This window comes from Sphaerodactylus townsendi, linkage group LG14 (assembly GCF_021028975.2).
Source record: "Sphaerodactylus townsendi isolate TG3544 linkage group LG14, MPM_Stown_v2.3, whole genome shotgun sequence".
Taxonomy (NCBI): Eukaryota; Metazoa; Chordata; class Lepidosauria; order Squamata; family Sphaerodactylidae; genus Sphaerodactylus; species Sphaerodactylus townsendi.
The window spans coordinates 40,384,830-40,400,578 of record NC_059438.1 but is presented as its reverse complement, the minus strand read 5'-3'; the positions used below and the strand labels follow the sequence as shown (position 1 = coordinate 40,400,578).

Sequence of the window (15,749 nt, the reverse complement as noted above, 5' to 3'; positions counted from 1 at the left end):
CCGGCCTTTTGCATTAGCTCAGCTTAATGAGGGGCTCTTTTCCTGGGGAGGGCAGATTGCGGAGCTCGAGCCCATGAATGGAACAGCTGGGGGAGGAAGAAAGGAACAAAAGAGGGGGAAACGCCGGCTGCCCTGAACCTGGCAATCGGGGGTCTCGTTTCAGAGCCGGAGAGCATGCTGGCCACACGCCAGGTGTGACCTTTGCAGTCTGCTCGGTTCTGCTTGTTTGGGTAATTTCCAGAGCCCGGCTGCAAAGGAAGGAAGGAAGCTGCTCAGCGGCAGAGCCGAGCTCGGGATCCGTGGCTGGAGGGGTTGCTGAGGCACCAGATTAACTCTTGCAAAGCCGCCTCCCAGAGAAATGGAACCAGGGAAGCTTAAAGGATAAATAACCTGTCCGGCAGCCCGCTGGTCCAGTTGATGGATGATTCTCTGTCCCACCAGAACATCAGCTGGAAATTCCCCCATCCTGTCGACAGCGTGTTCAGGATTAGATTATCTTTCAGCCTTTACGGTTAAACGATATCCCTGAAAAGAGCTAAACTTTTTGTGTTTCCACGGCTAATCTGCATTCACTGGTAATAGGGTTTCGACCCTTTTATATGCCATTGAGACCAGTGGAACTTCCTTCCTAGTGGTAAGTGGGCTTTCTTGTCCGAAGGAAGAAGCAATGTCGTGAACAATCTGCCAACCGAAGTGCCCTTTTGAAAGCAGACTCACAAGCATAGATAGCAACTGCCTGTTTTGTGCTGGACTAAAGATCCTCGTACTGACTCCGGTACATTCATATGATCTTCATTTGAGGGGGAGGGGGGGATCTTGCCCTTTCTCTGCAACGGGCTGAAATATGATTAAAGTGCCATATTCTGTGGCAAAACTCCAGGCCAGTTCAATCGATGCCAGATGGCTTGCCAGCAAACCTCACGTAATAGTTGCCTGAGACTTTTTTATCTTCTGGGGTTCTTTCGCTCCTTCTGCGGCTGCCGCCTGGCCATCAATCAAGGCCTGTTTAGCGGGAGCGCCGAGGCAGGTTTTGCAGCTAAGCCCTTGGCAGGGGAAAGTTTTGACTGGTGGAATGTGCTGTCTCGGAGAAGCCTGAGGTGTGGCTGCCCTTTGCTTGCTTACTTGCTTGCGCTGCACGGGTTTTTTTTCAGATGTGCTGGAGTGCTCTTGTTGTGGGGAGGGGCTTGCATGAGCTTGCTCACTTGGGGGAAATGGCATTATTTTGGCCACCTGTTAGTCTGCTCAGTGCAGGAATGTAAAACACAGCATTTGTCCCCCCCCCCAAGGGAAAGGAGAGCACCTCAACAGTTCAATCACAGATCTACAAGATTCACATACGATCATCCTGTTTGCTGGTTTTCTTTACAGGTCACCAAACGCTGATAAGTAAACAATCAGAACCCCCACTCACTCCATACATTCCTAAGTGAGCAGTTAACTAAACCAATTCTATAAGATATATTAACAGTGCAATTCTAAACAGAGGCCCCTTCCGCACACGCAAAATAATGCCTTTTCAAACCACTTTCACAACTGTTTGCAAGTGGATTTTGCCATTCCGCACAGCTTCAAAGAGCACTGAAAGAAGTTTGAAAGTGCATTATTCTGCATGTGCGGAATGAGCCAGAGTCACACCCTTTAAAGCCCATTGACTTCAATGGACTTCAGAGGATATGACTCTCTGCTTTGGAGGCCGCAATGGAGAACTTTCTAAATTACTTGGGCATCGTTGCCTGATGGACTGTATATGAGTTGCTTCTGAGGAGCAATTCAAGTCTGGTCTCTTAAGAATCAATAAATGTGGCCAAATCTATAGATACTTATATCCAGAAATTGGAGCCAAGGACCGACAGGGCAAATCTTTCTACAAACCTGAAAAACGGCCACATTTGCAGAAGAAGTAGAAATCTTAGAAGTTGAGGGGGGGGGGGGTTCAAGTGTTGCCAAAATAATAGTGTCTCTAGCTTAAAGAAAAAATTGCCCTCCGTGACCAACTACAACAGTATTGGCAGCCTTCAAGCTTTGGTTTCTGTTTGCAAAAGGAAGGAGCTGGGCCCTTTCCAGGATTGTTTTGGCCTTTGAGGAAGGACACATGCCCCCCCCCCCCCCACCGGCCCAACATCAACCAGCAGCCGACTCACTACTAAGCAACTTGCATGGTTCACCCAGGACTGGGGTAATGGTCCTGTGAGCCAGGACCTGTGAGCCTGAGGTTTAAGTGACCAGTCTGCTGTGGAAGCTCTCTGGATGACGTGCGACCGTTGACATTCTCAGCCCAACATGCCTCGCACGGTTGTTGTGAGAAGAAAATGGAGAAGAGGGAAATGATGTAAGCTGCTTTGGGTGCCCATTAAGGATAAAGGCAGGGTATAAATAAAGTAAATAATAAATATAACTGAAGACGAGAGGCAGAGTTTGAGGCAGAGCCCACCTGCCCACACGCCCCAAACCCTTTTCTCAACTCAGCCCAACCTACACCTCAGAGTATTGTCGAAGGCTTTCACGGCCAGATTCAACTGGTTGTGGTGGGTTTTCCGGGCTGCGTGGCCGTGGTCTGGTGGATCTTGTTCCTAACGTTTCACCTGCATCTGTGGCTGGCATCTTCAGAGGTATCACAGGGAGAAGCGTGCTACACACTGTGCGCTACACACGTCTCTCTGTGATACACCTCTGAAGATGCCAGCTGCAGATGCAGGCAAGACGTAAGGAACAAGATCCACCAGACCACGGCCACGCAGCCCGGAAAACCCACCACAGCTACGCCTCAGAGTTAGCTGGCATGGTGGCAGCAAAGGTGGTGAATGTTCTGTCCCATTGCTTGTATAACTGTGGCATTTGTTCAAGGTAAGATAATATGCAACACGGACAAAACCTGGTTTTACAAATGGGTGGAGAGATTGGCAGAGTTTGGTTGGAAAGCTTTATTTAGTTTCAGCTCCAAGGGTAAACGTTTTGATTGATTGATTGATTGATTGATTGATTGATTGATTGATTGATTGATTGATTGATTGATTGATTGATTGATTGATTGATTGATTGATTGATTGATTGATTGATTGATTGATTGGAGTGCTGTGTGGTTTCCGGGCTGTATGGCCGTGTTCTAGCAGCATTCTCTCCTGACGTTTCGCCTGCATCTGTGGCTGGCATCTTCAGAGGATCTGATGCCAGCCACAGATGCCAGCCACAGATGCAGGCGAAATGTCAGGAGAGAATGCTGCTAGAACACGGCCACACAGTCCGGAAACCACACAGCACCCCAGTGATTCCGGCCGTGAAAGCCTTCGACAATGATTGATTGATTGGTTGGTTGGTTGGCCCTGCTCTCTCCTGGCTGAGTGGGACTGGAGCTGCCCACGGAGCACTTTTATGACACGATTTCTTAAAATACCATTTTAAATAATAATATGAAAATAGATAATCTAATGAAATGCAGGTGGGGCTGAAAACGTCCAGAGACTTCTGCTGTTGACAAGTTTCTTACAGTCCCCCATTCTCAGAGGAGTTCTTACGAAGGACCCGGGTTCCATTGCAATAAAAACATTTCTGTGTAAAAGAGTTGCAGACAGATCGGCCTCATTGTTTCAAAGCACTTTATTGGGAGCAAGCTGATGAAACGGCATTTGAATGCGCAGAGCTCCCTCTGGGACCCACCTTGCCACAGTAGCAACGACGGCGTTCGATTGCAGCATGCGTGTTTCAGTTCTTTGGAGCTGGGATTATAATTGCACCAGGGAAAGGCAGGAGTTGCATGCTTCCTCTCTTGTGTATACCCGTCCACAGACTCTTTAAGTGTGCACTTGGTCTTTTAAATAACCGGTTGCTCTTCTCCTCTTGCTGAAGATAGCAGAGAGATTTAGCTCTGTTAGACTTAATTGCCTTCGGGGAAACGACGGATTGGGAACTCAGCTGAAAGGACAACATGTAAACAGACGCTGCCTTCGTTATGTATTTCAGAGGTTTATCTGAAGTTCTGAAAAGAGAGGTGGGGAAGAGATTCATGTCCTCCCCAGCGAAGCTCTATAAACAAGCCACAGTTGAGCGACAACCAGGATGAGCCCTTGAGCTGAAGATCACGTGGTCTCTTGCCTCCAGGACACCCAAATAATTGGTGGGGGTTGGGGGGGGAGTCATCACTGAAGAAGGAGCAAAAGGAGGAGGAAACGCTTGAGATAATTGAGGGTGGGGTGAACTACACAAGCGAAATCTTGAATTTTCGTAATAGTGAAAATTAAAGCTAGGAGCCAACAGTGCTGTGATTTATTTCACGCTGTGGGCAGAGAAGCCATTTTCAGAGAGGAGCCTGGAAGGCAGAGCACTCCAAGGGCCGTGTTTGGAAACAGTGTGTGGGGGCAGAGGCGTATGACCTATAGCCGTGGTGGTGGACTCACCCTGCCCCAAAGCCCCGCCCCCAGCCTCTGCGCAGTCCTCCTCAGGCCTGCAGGTGGGGGGTGGGGCTTGGCCTGCACAGAGGCCGGGGGTGAGGCTCCATGTAGCCCTCTCCAGGCCCTGCTGGCCTGCATGGAGGCCAGGGGCGGGGCTTGGCAGCTGCCGGCCCTGCCCCTGAGCCCTGCCCCACGAGCGCGGGAGAGCACCCAGAGAAAGAAGAAGAGTTTGGATTTATATCCCCCCCTTTCTCTCCTGTAGGAGACTCAAAGGGGCTCACAATCTCCTTGCCCTTCCCCCCTCACAACAAACACCCTGTGAGGTAGGTAGGGCTGAGAGAGCTCCGAGAAGCTGTGACTAGTCCAAGGTCACCCAGCTGGCGTGTGTAGCAGTGTACAGGCTAATCTGAATTCCCTAGATAAGCCTCCACAGCTCAGGCAGCAGAGCTGGGAATCAAACCAGGTTCCTCCAGATTAGATACACGAGCTCTTAACCTCCTACGCCACTGCTGCTCCTCTAGACACCCTTTCCCCCAATATGCCTCTGTGTGGGGGGTGGCGAGTTCTAGCCTTAAATAAATTTCCCTCCAATTTCAGCATGCCAGAAACATTTGTTTACAAAGGAGCCCACATCAAGTTATCCCTGTTCCCTTGAATGCAGACTTCAGATAGCTTGTGAGAAGGACGCACTGGTATGCACACGGCTGACCATTTCTCGGTCTTGTAGAAAAAAATGCAACAGAGCATGAAATATGCAGTAGCATCTCCTAATCACCCCCCTGCCCACTTCCTCGTGTTTGGGAGTTCTAGTAAGCAGACAGAATTGGTGTATTTACTCCTCATTCTTGGAATAGTGTGAAAGAGTACATTCATCTATGATAGTGATGGTGAACCTTTTCGAGACCGAGTGCCCAAATTGCAACCCAAGACCCACTTATTTATCGCAACATGCCAACATGGCAATTTAACCTGAATACTGAGGTTTTAGTTTAGAAAAATGGTTGGCTCCGAGGCGTGCGTTACTCAGGAGTAAGCTTGGTTGCAACTCTTCCAGTGGGTGAATCATGACCCTAGGAGGCTTTACTCAGAAGCAAGCCCCATTGCCAGCAACCGAGCTTACTCCCATGTAAAGGATCGCGCTTTAGTTCTTCGCATGAAAATCAGCGGGATTTAACAGCGCTTAACAGGGTTACCTACACTGCTTCCCCAAAACTAGGTCTTAGGTTTAATGCTAATAATCGAGCCCAGTGGCCCAGACCAGCCTAGATGTGGGGGAGGGGGCACTGTTTGCGCATGCCCACAGAGAGGGATCTGAGTGCCACCTCTGGCACCCTTGCCATAGGTTCGCCACAACTGATCTATGAGGAGCAAACCACAGTTTGTGACATGAAAAAAGCTCAGATCCTCAGGTTGGCCTGTTCTGCCCCACCAAAGGAGTTGCAGTCAAAGACTTCCCGGTACGTGACGATGTCCAGAACTGGCCGCCCAAATAAACTGGGCTAGAGAATCCCAGTTACTGGGAAAGAAACTCCAGTTCTTCGAAGCCTCCCGCTTTAGATAGTACAACAGATTGGAGTTAGATCAAAGGCCAAGAAGCCTTCAGCTGCAGCTCCGTGTGAAAAGGGAGGAGGTCTGAATGCCTGAGTAGTGGACACTTGTTCCTGCCATAAACAAATGGCAGTTTGCTTGTGACATCCGAATAGAGCCTGAATAGGCCCTAGGTTCTGCCGCAGGTGCTTGCTTTGATGAAGCCCATGTCAGTAGCTGAAGCCCAGTCTATTTAGGAGGATCTCCCCATTCAGGTACCCTTGAAAATGAAAAGAAAAAAAGCCAGGGTGAGAAATGTTGGGATAAGTGCTCCTGGTAGTTGGAGATTATCCCTATTCGTAGTTAGCAGAGCGGCACGGGTGGCTAGAACACAGCAGAAGCCCGACCTCGTGTGCGTGTGTGCGCGTGTGATGGATCCCAATGTGCGGCAAGCTTACACAAAAGAAAGTCGGAGTCAGTTGTAGTTTCTAATCTAATAAAAAGAGTATTTATTAGTGAACTCCATTCTGGATAGACAGGTAGGTAGATAGAGTCACTACGCTATCCTAATCTAGCTGGATGGGGATGGATGCGCAGGAGGTACATCCTCTCCTTAGGCATGGTAGGAATAAGAATGGAGAAGGGGTCGAGGAAGAAGCCGGAAGGAAGGAAGTCCCTGAGAGTATCAGTCTAACAACAAAGGGATAGAACCAGCATGATAAAGGTGTCAAATCCCTAGGTCCCCATCTAGCCACTAGCTCTCTAGTAAAGCCCACTCTGTAGGTTGAGGCAGGAAACAGTGTAACAGTGTAAAGTCCTTCATTTCCAACAAGAAATAGCGTCGTATAAGCAAACGGACCCAACACAACAAACAGTGCAGCCAAATCTCGGGCTTTTCTAACACTGACCTTGCAGTCAAGGACCCTCATGAAGGCATCTCCCTTTCCCGGGAGCCCAGAGAAAAACCCACCTGGCTGTGACATTCCTCTAAAGATGCCAGCCAGGCGAAACAGCAAGGGCAAAAAACTGCCAGGCTCCAGCCACATGCCCAGAAAGCCCACCACAGCCCCCTGCACTAAGCCAGCCATGCTACGGGCTCTTCGCAGAGAAGGCAGAAAGGGAACCCTGCCAAGACTGGTTAGGTAGATGCGTAAACTGTGGCCACGCTACCCCAATTCATTGGAGCTTCTGCTGATGTGTTCCGAGCTTCATCCGCTTGCTAGAGCTGCCCTCAAGTAGTCCAATCAGTCGACTTCCCCACCCCTCCGCTCCAGGTCTCTAAAGTGGTTAAAGGAGTCTTGGTAAAATTTCCTTGACATCTGTTTTCTGAGCAGACCTCAGTTGAGTTACGCCATGCCCCCTGATGTGGTAGCCAAAGTAACACGTGTCTTTGTAAATGTATGCTGCTGATGCAGGTCACAGTTTCTTTGATGCTGTTTAGAAGAAGAGGAAGAAGAAGAGGAGTTTGGTTTTATATCCCCCCTTTCTCTCCTGCAGGAGACTCAAAGGGGCTGACAATCTCCTTGCCCTTGCCCCCTCACAACAAACACCCTGTGAGGTAGGTGGGGCTGAGAGAGCTCCGAGAAGCTGTGACTAGCCCAAGGTCACCCAGCTGGCGTGTGTGGGAGTGCCCAGGCTAATCTGAATTCCCCAGATCAGCCTCCACAGCTCAGGCGGCAGAGCGGGGAATCAAACCTGGTTCCTCCAGCTTTAGCTTTAGACAGAAGTTGAAAGAATGGTGTCTTTCCTTAGATCCAGCTGGCATGCCAATCATCCCCACCCCACTGACATTGCTGCTATCTGGGATCAAGCTGAACCCCCCCCCCCCTCCCAGGAGTTGCCTGGTTGGCTTGTCCAGGGGGGACCCATGCAGACAAGTTGGTTCCACAAAATCTGAACCGGAGTTGTAGCTGAATCCTAATTACACTGTTGGCCAAAGCGTTCGTAATTTTCATTTTTAAAAAACCTTTTCCTTCCAACAATATTTTCCATTTTTAGGCTGTCTCACCCCAAGTCTGAGTGCTGACCTCACGGCATCATCAGGGACAGAGATGGCAGAGCCGACGTCTCCAACGCTCACAAGTGCTACCAAAAGCAGGTGGTCCGGGAAGTTGCGCCGCTCCGCCAGCGTGCTCAGCAAACCTTCAACATAAAGCACTTTCAAGAATGAAGACCATTCCCTTTCCCAGTATCCCTTTGTATTAACTCTGTTAGTGGATGAATGGAACGGGTAACTCCCAAGAGCCTGCCTGGGGAAGTAATTTTTGCTATGAAATCAACATTCCTTTAAGTTTTCGTGTTGATCACCTGAGAACTGCAAAACGTCTCTCGCTTGGAACAATGGTCGACCTGAAGACTGTGATCAGCGAGTTTGCCATTTGATGATGATAAATTGCTTTTCTTCCTTGATTTTTCGTCGCTGCAGTCTTGCCTCACAGGAAGAGGATGTAGACCCAATTCCAACTTTCTAGTTTCCTGATTGTGATATTTATAATTGCTTTATAATTACAATGTACTATCAGGTGTTAGGCGAAAGCTTATTTTCACTTAACAAAGGAGGACTCGATTTAGCTGATATCCAAGTCCCAGTGATATCAAATGGGGAGAGATAGGTGCATGCCTAGTTCTTTCCTGTTTGAAAGTGCTTCACTTTGTCCGAAATCTGCCCGGGCCTTTTGAAAATAAGGATGAATAATTCTTTTCAGCATCTCATCAAACATGCTATTTTTTCCCCTCAATTCTTGTGTTCATCGCTAAGAATGCTTAAACAATCACTCCTCTAAGCTGCCGGTGTGGGAAAATACAAATAGCTGAATTGCATAGCAAGGACTAAATTTGTTTGGCTAATTTTATTTGCCGCGCAAGACACGCATTGCCACATCACGTAGAATGTTCCTCCGTTTAAAATAAAGACGGCAGTGGCTGTTTGCCATTTGTGATGTGATAAAACTGAACAAAAGCCATTCTCTCCCCATTTCCCCGCTGCAATCTGGTTTAATCAGACCTCTCAAGCGCTTGCCTTTTAATACGTTTAGGATGATGACTCAGTTGAGAACTGAAAAACAGAAAACATAGCAAAGGATTTGAAGGGCGCTCGGGCATCAGGACAAACAGAGACAGATGCCCCCTTGTGTTTTTTTTCCAAGTGAATGTACCAGGAGGAATTAATGCACGTGTTTCGATTTCCGCCTGCCCAGTGGTTCTGGGTGCGGGAGGGTCCCCTCTGTGTACAAATCCCTCCCATCCATAACTAGGCATGGTTTAGTCTAGGGTGTCGAACTCATTTGTTATGCGGGCCAGATATGACATAAACGTGACTCGGTTGGGTTGGACCAGTGGGCCTCAGCTACCCCCAGAATGGCACTGGGGAGTTGCCTGGACTGGCAAGCTTGCAGCTGGGTGGGGCGGCTGCCTTGAGAGGGGTTATCAGGCCCATGAGCCAGCTGAGGCAAACCCCCCCCCCCCCACCTTCCTTGCAGGCTTGCCAGGCCAGATTAGGAGGGGGGATGCCTCAGCTGGCAATAAGCCCTCTCAAGAGGCTGGATCGAGCCCCACCCCCGACCACATGTTTGACCTCCCTGATTTAGTCTCATCTGAAGAAGAAGGAGGAGGAGGAGTTTGGATTTATATCCCCCCTTTCTCTCCTGCAGGAGACTCAAAGGGGCTTACAATCTCCTTCCCCTCCCCCCTCACAACAAACACCCTGTGAGGTAGGTGGGGCTGAGAGAGCTCAGAAGAGCTGTGACTAGCCCAAGGTCATCCAGCTGGCGTGTGTGGGAGTGTACAGGCTAATCTGAATTCCCCAGATAAGCCTCCACAGCTCAGGCGGCAGAGCTGGGAATCAAACCCGGTTCCTCCAGATTAGATACACGAGCTCTTAACCTCCTACGCCACTGCTGAAGGCATGCTTTGTCTCACTGCATTGGCGTGCTCAAAACTGCATGGTCTCCGATGCTTGCTACATGCAATACTGCAGCAGCGTGACATCTGCTTCGTTGCAGTTTCTTCCCACATTACAGCATTAATGTTTGAAAAGATTAGAATCAGCGAGGTGGAGAGCTCAGTGAAGTTCGCCATTCGCAGCTGACGCTGAGGCAGCTGAAGGGAAAGAAGGAGAGTTGGATTTATATCCCCCTTTCTCTCCTGCGAGGAGACTCAAAGGGGCTGACAATCTCCATTCTATCCCCCCACCCACCCACAACAAACACCCTGTGAGGCGGGTAGGGCTGAGAGAGCTCCGAATAACTGTGATTAGGCCAAGGTCACCCAGCTGGCGTGTATGGGAGTGTACAGGCTAATCTGAATTCCCTAGATAAGCCTCCACAGCTCAGGCAGCAGAGCGGGAAATCAAACCCAGTTCCTCCAGATTAAAGTACACCTGCTCTTAACCGCTGCGCCACTGCTGCTCCCAAAGGTGTTGGGCACCCCAATCCAGAGCCCTTGGCGGTGCAGAGAGGCAAAGCAAAACCACCTTGGTGCCGAAATGCCCTCCATTGGGCTCAGTGGACTTGGGTGGCAGAAGTCCAAGCCCTGGGTCACCGTGTATCCAGAGGCAAAGCTGGATCCACCCAGAGCCACTCCTCCAGAATGCCCCCACTACGCAGGCGGGGCATCAATGGCGTGGGGATGACGATATGTTGTTCGGACTGCATCGGAGCGTCTTGGTAGGCCGTGTCAGTCACCCACCCGCAAGATTTGCCCTCCACCAGGGAGGGCAAATCTGCCAGCGTAGACTTGCGCTGCCTTTCCTTCAGCAATACACACACACACACACACACACACACACACCCAGGTGGGTCCAGCAGGTTCTCACAGGTTCCCGAAAGTAGGTTACTAATGATTTGTGTGTGCCGAGAGGGGGTTACTAATTGGTGATTTTGCCACGTGATTTTTGCCTTAGTTACGCCCCTCCTCTCAGCAGTAGCGCGCAGAACTTGAAGCAGTCTAGCGGGAGGTGCACCGGCGTGCGTGGCAGCCTGCGCCTGCGTGCATTCGTTTCCTGCCCAAGGACCGGCGCAGCGGCTGCGTCCTTGCCACAGCCCCGCCCAGGAATGCCCCGCCCCCAAAATGCCCGGCTACGCCCCCATCGTGCCCCGCCCAGCCCCATTGGCACTATGCCACAGTTTGAATCGCACCACCATGGGAACCTGTTACTAAAATTTGAGAATCTCACCACTGCCTGCGCTGCCTTCCGACAGCAATACGCGCACACACACACACACACACCCTTTGGATGGGGCTTCCAGGCATGCTTGCAGTGGCTTGAGAAGAAGTGAAGAATACACCCCCCCCCCCCCTGTTTTCAAGAATTTATACCAAATGTTGTTGTGTATCATTTGTTTGGTTTTCATCTCCATTTCTAAGATGAAGTATGCTTTTGTAGCCACTCGTGGTTGGGAATATTGTACTACAGAATGCACTTAAAAGTTATTAATGGTAACAGTCATTTTTTGTTGCATTGCTGAGGGAAAAAAAAAAACCCTGTGATTTAATGTTGCTGAACAACTGTAGCACATTTCTGAGCACCTCCTGGGAAATGTATGCCTTTGCCTTTCGGAAACATAAACGTTACCCAAGTATTTTGCGCACCCGAAACCACTCAGAATGGTTTGGGGGGGGGGGGGAGCAGGATGTGTTTTTTAAACAGCCGTCACCCAATTTAAAAAGTGAATTTGGGTGGAAATTTGGCCCAAAAAATCCTGTTCTGATTTCCCCCTTCTCAATTCCCCCCAAGATGCATTACAGTTTGGTGCAATAAAGGCAACACTATTTACGAACCCCGTTGTCGTTATGTACTTGAAATGTTTCTGTCAAAGCCAGAAGTAGGGTGTCACCTATGGATAATTCCCTAACACAAAAGCAAATGCAACAGTTCCGATTTATGCCACTAGCAGGGGTGGCCAACTTATGGCGCTCCAGAGGTTCATGGACTACAATTCCCATCAGCCCCTGACAGCATGGCCAATTGCGGGACTCATTATAGGGCCCATTGTCCTCATTAGCTGTCATCAATCAACTGCCACTAGTTCACCATGACAGATTATGCCCTACCTGTACTGTTTGATTTGGTAACCTACTGAGGTTAGATCCTCCCAATGCGTTTAAACACTTTGAGGTTTGGACTGTCAGACTTATTTGCTCGGCAGCTAACAGGGAAAGAGTAAAAATTTGCATCCTATCCCTGTAAAGTTTCTTTGCTTTCTCAGGTCTACCTTCAACAGTCACTGTGTCTGATGTAGGATTTGTTGATTTTTTTTTTTTAGGAATGCAGTCTTACACTGCAGTATGTGATATTCATATGCATATCCTAATTTGAGGAGATTGCTTTTCCTCCACGTCCCAGTGGCAAATGCTGGTGTGTTTTTTTTCTAATCTTAAATCCTGTAAGTACATTAATTCAGTGATTGTGTGTTTTCACATATGCAGTTGTTTATTTCTTGCTTTTTGAAAACTACTGGGGGTAACTTTCAGGGGGTAGTTGTACGTCAAGCAAACTGAGGGGAGCGCACGGAATCACAGGGGGTAGGAGCAAGTTGGAAATCACTGCCCCACCCTTCAAAATCCCCCTTTCTAGAATCTCTGCAGATCTTGAGACCCACCCACCCCTTTCCCCATTTAACTGTCTCTCAAGTGCTGTTGACATTCCACATTTTTAGATTGTACTCAGTCCTCCTCGGGATGGTTTAGGAGAAGGGATTTTTTCACTTTTTTATTTGGGTGAATTTAATTTACAACACTATACATTTCTGCATCCTTTAATGTCTTTGGGTGGCCAGTTTTTGCTGCGGTCAGGATGGGCTGGGGCCACCTTCCCTATTTATTATACGTAATAAGTGTTAATAAAAATTAGGTAGCAACTAGAATCAAGCAAATGTTTGATCTCCCAGGAATTTTTTCCAAAAGAGAAATTCAAGCTTGTTCAGATAAAATTCACATTCTTCCAGCGAACTGCAGGCAACCTGTGAACTGGTGGGAAATTGGCACCCTGATTTACGTGCTCTTTGTGACTTCCTGGTTGTGCCTTTGCAGTGAATTAGGAAAGGAAGCCGTGAGTTCGGCATAACGTGCTGTATTTGATTTTTTTTGTTTGTTCGTTGCTTGAAAGGAGAATGACTGGATTTGATGACTAATAAAATATGTCATTTATACCCTAGGACACAATGACTCCAATTATTTGTGTCAATAATTTCTGTTTGTGAGATTTAAAATCGCTAACGTGATATATTTGATGCAATAAAAGGAAATCCACTTAAACTTGCTGATTTTAGTGGAACTAAATGTCCACATGAGAATGGAAGAGAAAAACATAATGTCAGAAGGCAGTTGTGGAAGAGATAACACAAGAAAGAAGAAGAGTTGGATTTATATCCCTCCTTTCTCTCCTGTAAGGAGACTCAAAGGGGCTTACAATCTCCTTGCCCTTCCCCCCCCACAACAAACACCTGTGAGGCGGGTGGGGCTGAGAGAGCTCAGAAGAACTGTGACTAGCCCAAGGTCACTCAGCTGGCGTGTGTTGGAGTGCACAGGCTAATCTGAATTCCACAGACAAGCCTCCACAGCTCAAGCGGCAGAGTGGCGAATCAAACCCGGTTCCTCAAGATTAGAGTACACCTGCTCTTAACCACTGCGCCACTGCTGCACGTGTGGATTAACAAAAACTTACTCCGGAGCGTGTCTCTCCCCTCCTTTCCCTTTTGCACTTTTTTCTTGTTGTGCAGGGGCTGTAGCATTACTGCAGTTACATTTCGAAGTGACAGTTCAAAACTGTTTCAACCTCCATTTCTACTAGTAAGAACTACCAACTCAAAATGGAAGCCAAAACTACACCTGCAGCAGGCGCCATTACCTGTAGCTCACACCCCCACACAAAGAACCATGTTTTCCTAGCCAAATTTGATCTGCAAAAATAGGTGATTGTTATTGCAGGTATTTCCAATTGCATTCAGTGATTATTCCTAGTGCTCTTTTCATTGAGTCCAGAGTCTCCACGTTCTATTGTCTCAGCAGTTGCCCCAGCTTCAAAATCAATCTCTGCCCTAACAATGTATCAGTACTTCAATATGAAATTGCAAAGCGAATCCAATTCACCGTCCTTTGTATCTCTGCCTGAATGTTAATATTGCAAGTTCTATGTGAAATTGACAAAACTGATCCAATCGACCATGCTTCTTTGTACCTCTGCATGACTGCTAACATGGCCAGTTCATGTAACAAAGAAAAAAATTAAAAATTCATGTTGAAAATGGAAGAGGAGAAAATGACTGAAGGAAAGGTTGGGACTTCAAGGTGTGGAAAAGCCAGGTGTTTGGTTGAAAGACCGTTTCAACATCATTGCATGCTCAAGGGAAGCTGGCTTAGAAACATATAGAAAAAACATTGCATTTAAAGTGCTCAAGAGGAAAACAATTGAGGAAAAACGGAGGGGGAACATTTCCAGAACCAAATGGAAAAAAACCGTGCAGAATTCAGATTTCAAAATGAAACATTTGGCGGCAAGATACACTGTAAATGACTTGCATGGAAAAGGCCACAGTTAATTATGATAACTTCACCATTGGCTAGCTTAAAATGGGAGCCAGATACACATCCCCCTCTAGTTAAAATGAATATGGACAGAGGTGTACATCCTACCATGACATGCCTCTGAAGATACTAGCCATAGATGTGAGTCAAACGTTAGGAGCAAAAGCTATCAGACCATGGCCACACAGCCTGGAAAGACAACAACAGCCATCTCATTCTGGCCATAAAAGCCTTTGACAATATGATTACGAGGTAAGTTATAAACTGTCTTAGCATACACAAGTGGCCTCGGGCCATCCAGCAAGCTTCTGTGGCACTGCAGGAACCAGAAACCGTGTCTGCCCGATCCTAGTTCAACCCACCAACCGCGGCACCAGACTGGCTGCCACAGACAGAAGAGGCGGGAACATATCTGGAGACTGGCGGCCAACTAGCTTCCAGATCCAACGCAAGGTGTTGGTGCTCACCATTAAAGCCTTTCCTAACGTGGAGCCCACATGCTTGGAAGACCACCTCTCACCCTTTGTTCCTGTGGAGCAGCGTTCTTTCCAGCCAGGACTACCATCCCTGTTGCCCCTCCACCAGGGGCGGAGCGAGGGGGTACTGCACCTGGGGCATGCACGCACCCTGCGCCCCTGCTGCGGCGCCATCCACCCCGCCACATCCCAGAATGCCCCCCATGCCTCTGCCACTGCTCCGTCCAGGGGGTCGCCCCCCCGTCCCGTTGGCACTACATCATTGCCCTCCGCCCTTGTCTCAGGCGCATTCATCAATAGTCCAAAACTGTGCCTTTTCGGCGGCTGTCCCCTACCTCCGGAGCAGCATCGTGCAAGGGGTCAAGGGCGCTTCTAACTTCCTGGTTTTCAGGCAAGGCTGCAAAATACAGCAGTTCTGAAGATCTGGAACAGGCCAGGCCTGGGCAAAAGGTGACTTTCCTGCTGGGGGTGGTGGTGGGAGTTTTCAGGATAGTTTCTAAATGTGTTTATATCTGGTGTGTTAATGTGTGTTTTGTCAAATTAGTTTTATACTGTTGTTACTATCTCCTACCCGAGTTACCTTTCCGGGAAGACACCGTGACCTCACCTCCCTCGATCAGAGTCAGGAAATACAGATTCTCACCCTGAATTCCTGGACTTCATGTTTCCTGAGTGTTCTCTCTGTGGTGGCCCTTATAGCTAAAACTGTGCCACCTAATTCTTACCTCTGGTTAAGAGGTTGCCAAACCTGCTTTTCTTTCTCTAGTGCTCTGGAAGGTTTCGTTGCCACAGGAGGGTGTCTGTCTGCTACCTTGACTTCTTGCGATTTCCTTGGAAC

General features: G+C 48.5%; 1 protein-coding gene across 1 annotated transcript in view; it reads left to right on the top strand.

Annotated features, from left to right (window-relative positions):
* RALGAPA2 (Ral GTPase activating protein catalytic subunit alpha 2) overlaps positions 1-8,440 on the top strand; it is a 182,494-nt gene extending 174,054 nt beyond the window's left edge. Inside the window, exon 32 of the mRNA XM_048515372.1 lies at positions 7,911-8,440. Coding sequence (XP_048371329.1) covers positions 7,911-8,065 — 155 coding nt within the window. The 3' untranslated portion in view covers positions 8,066-8,440. The remainder of the gene's footprint in view (positions 1-7,910) is intronic.
* The last annotated feature ends 7,309 nt before the right edge of the window (positions 8,441-15,749 follow it).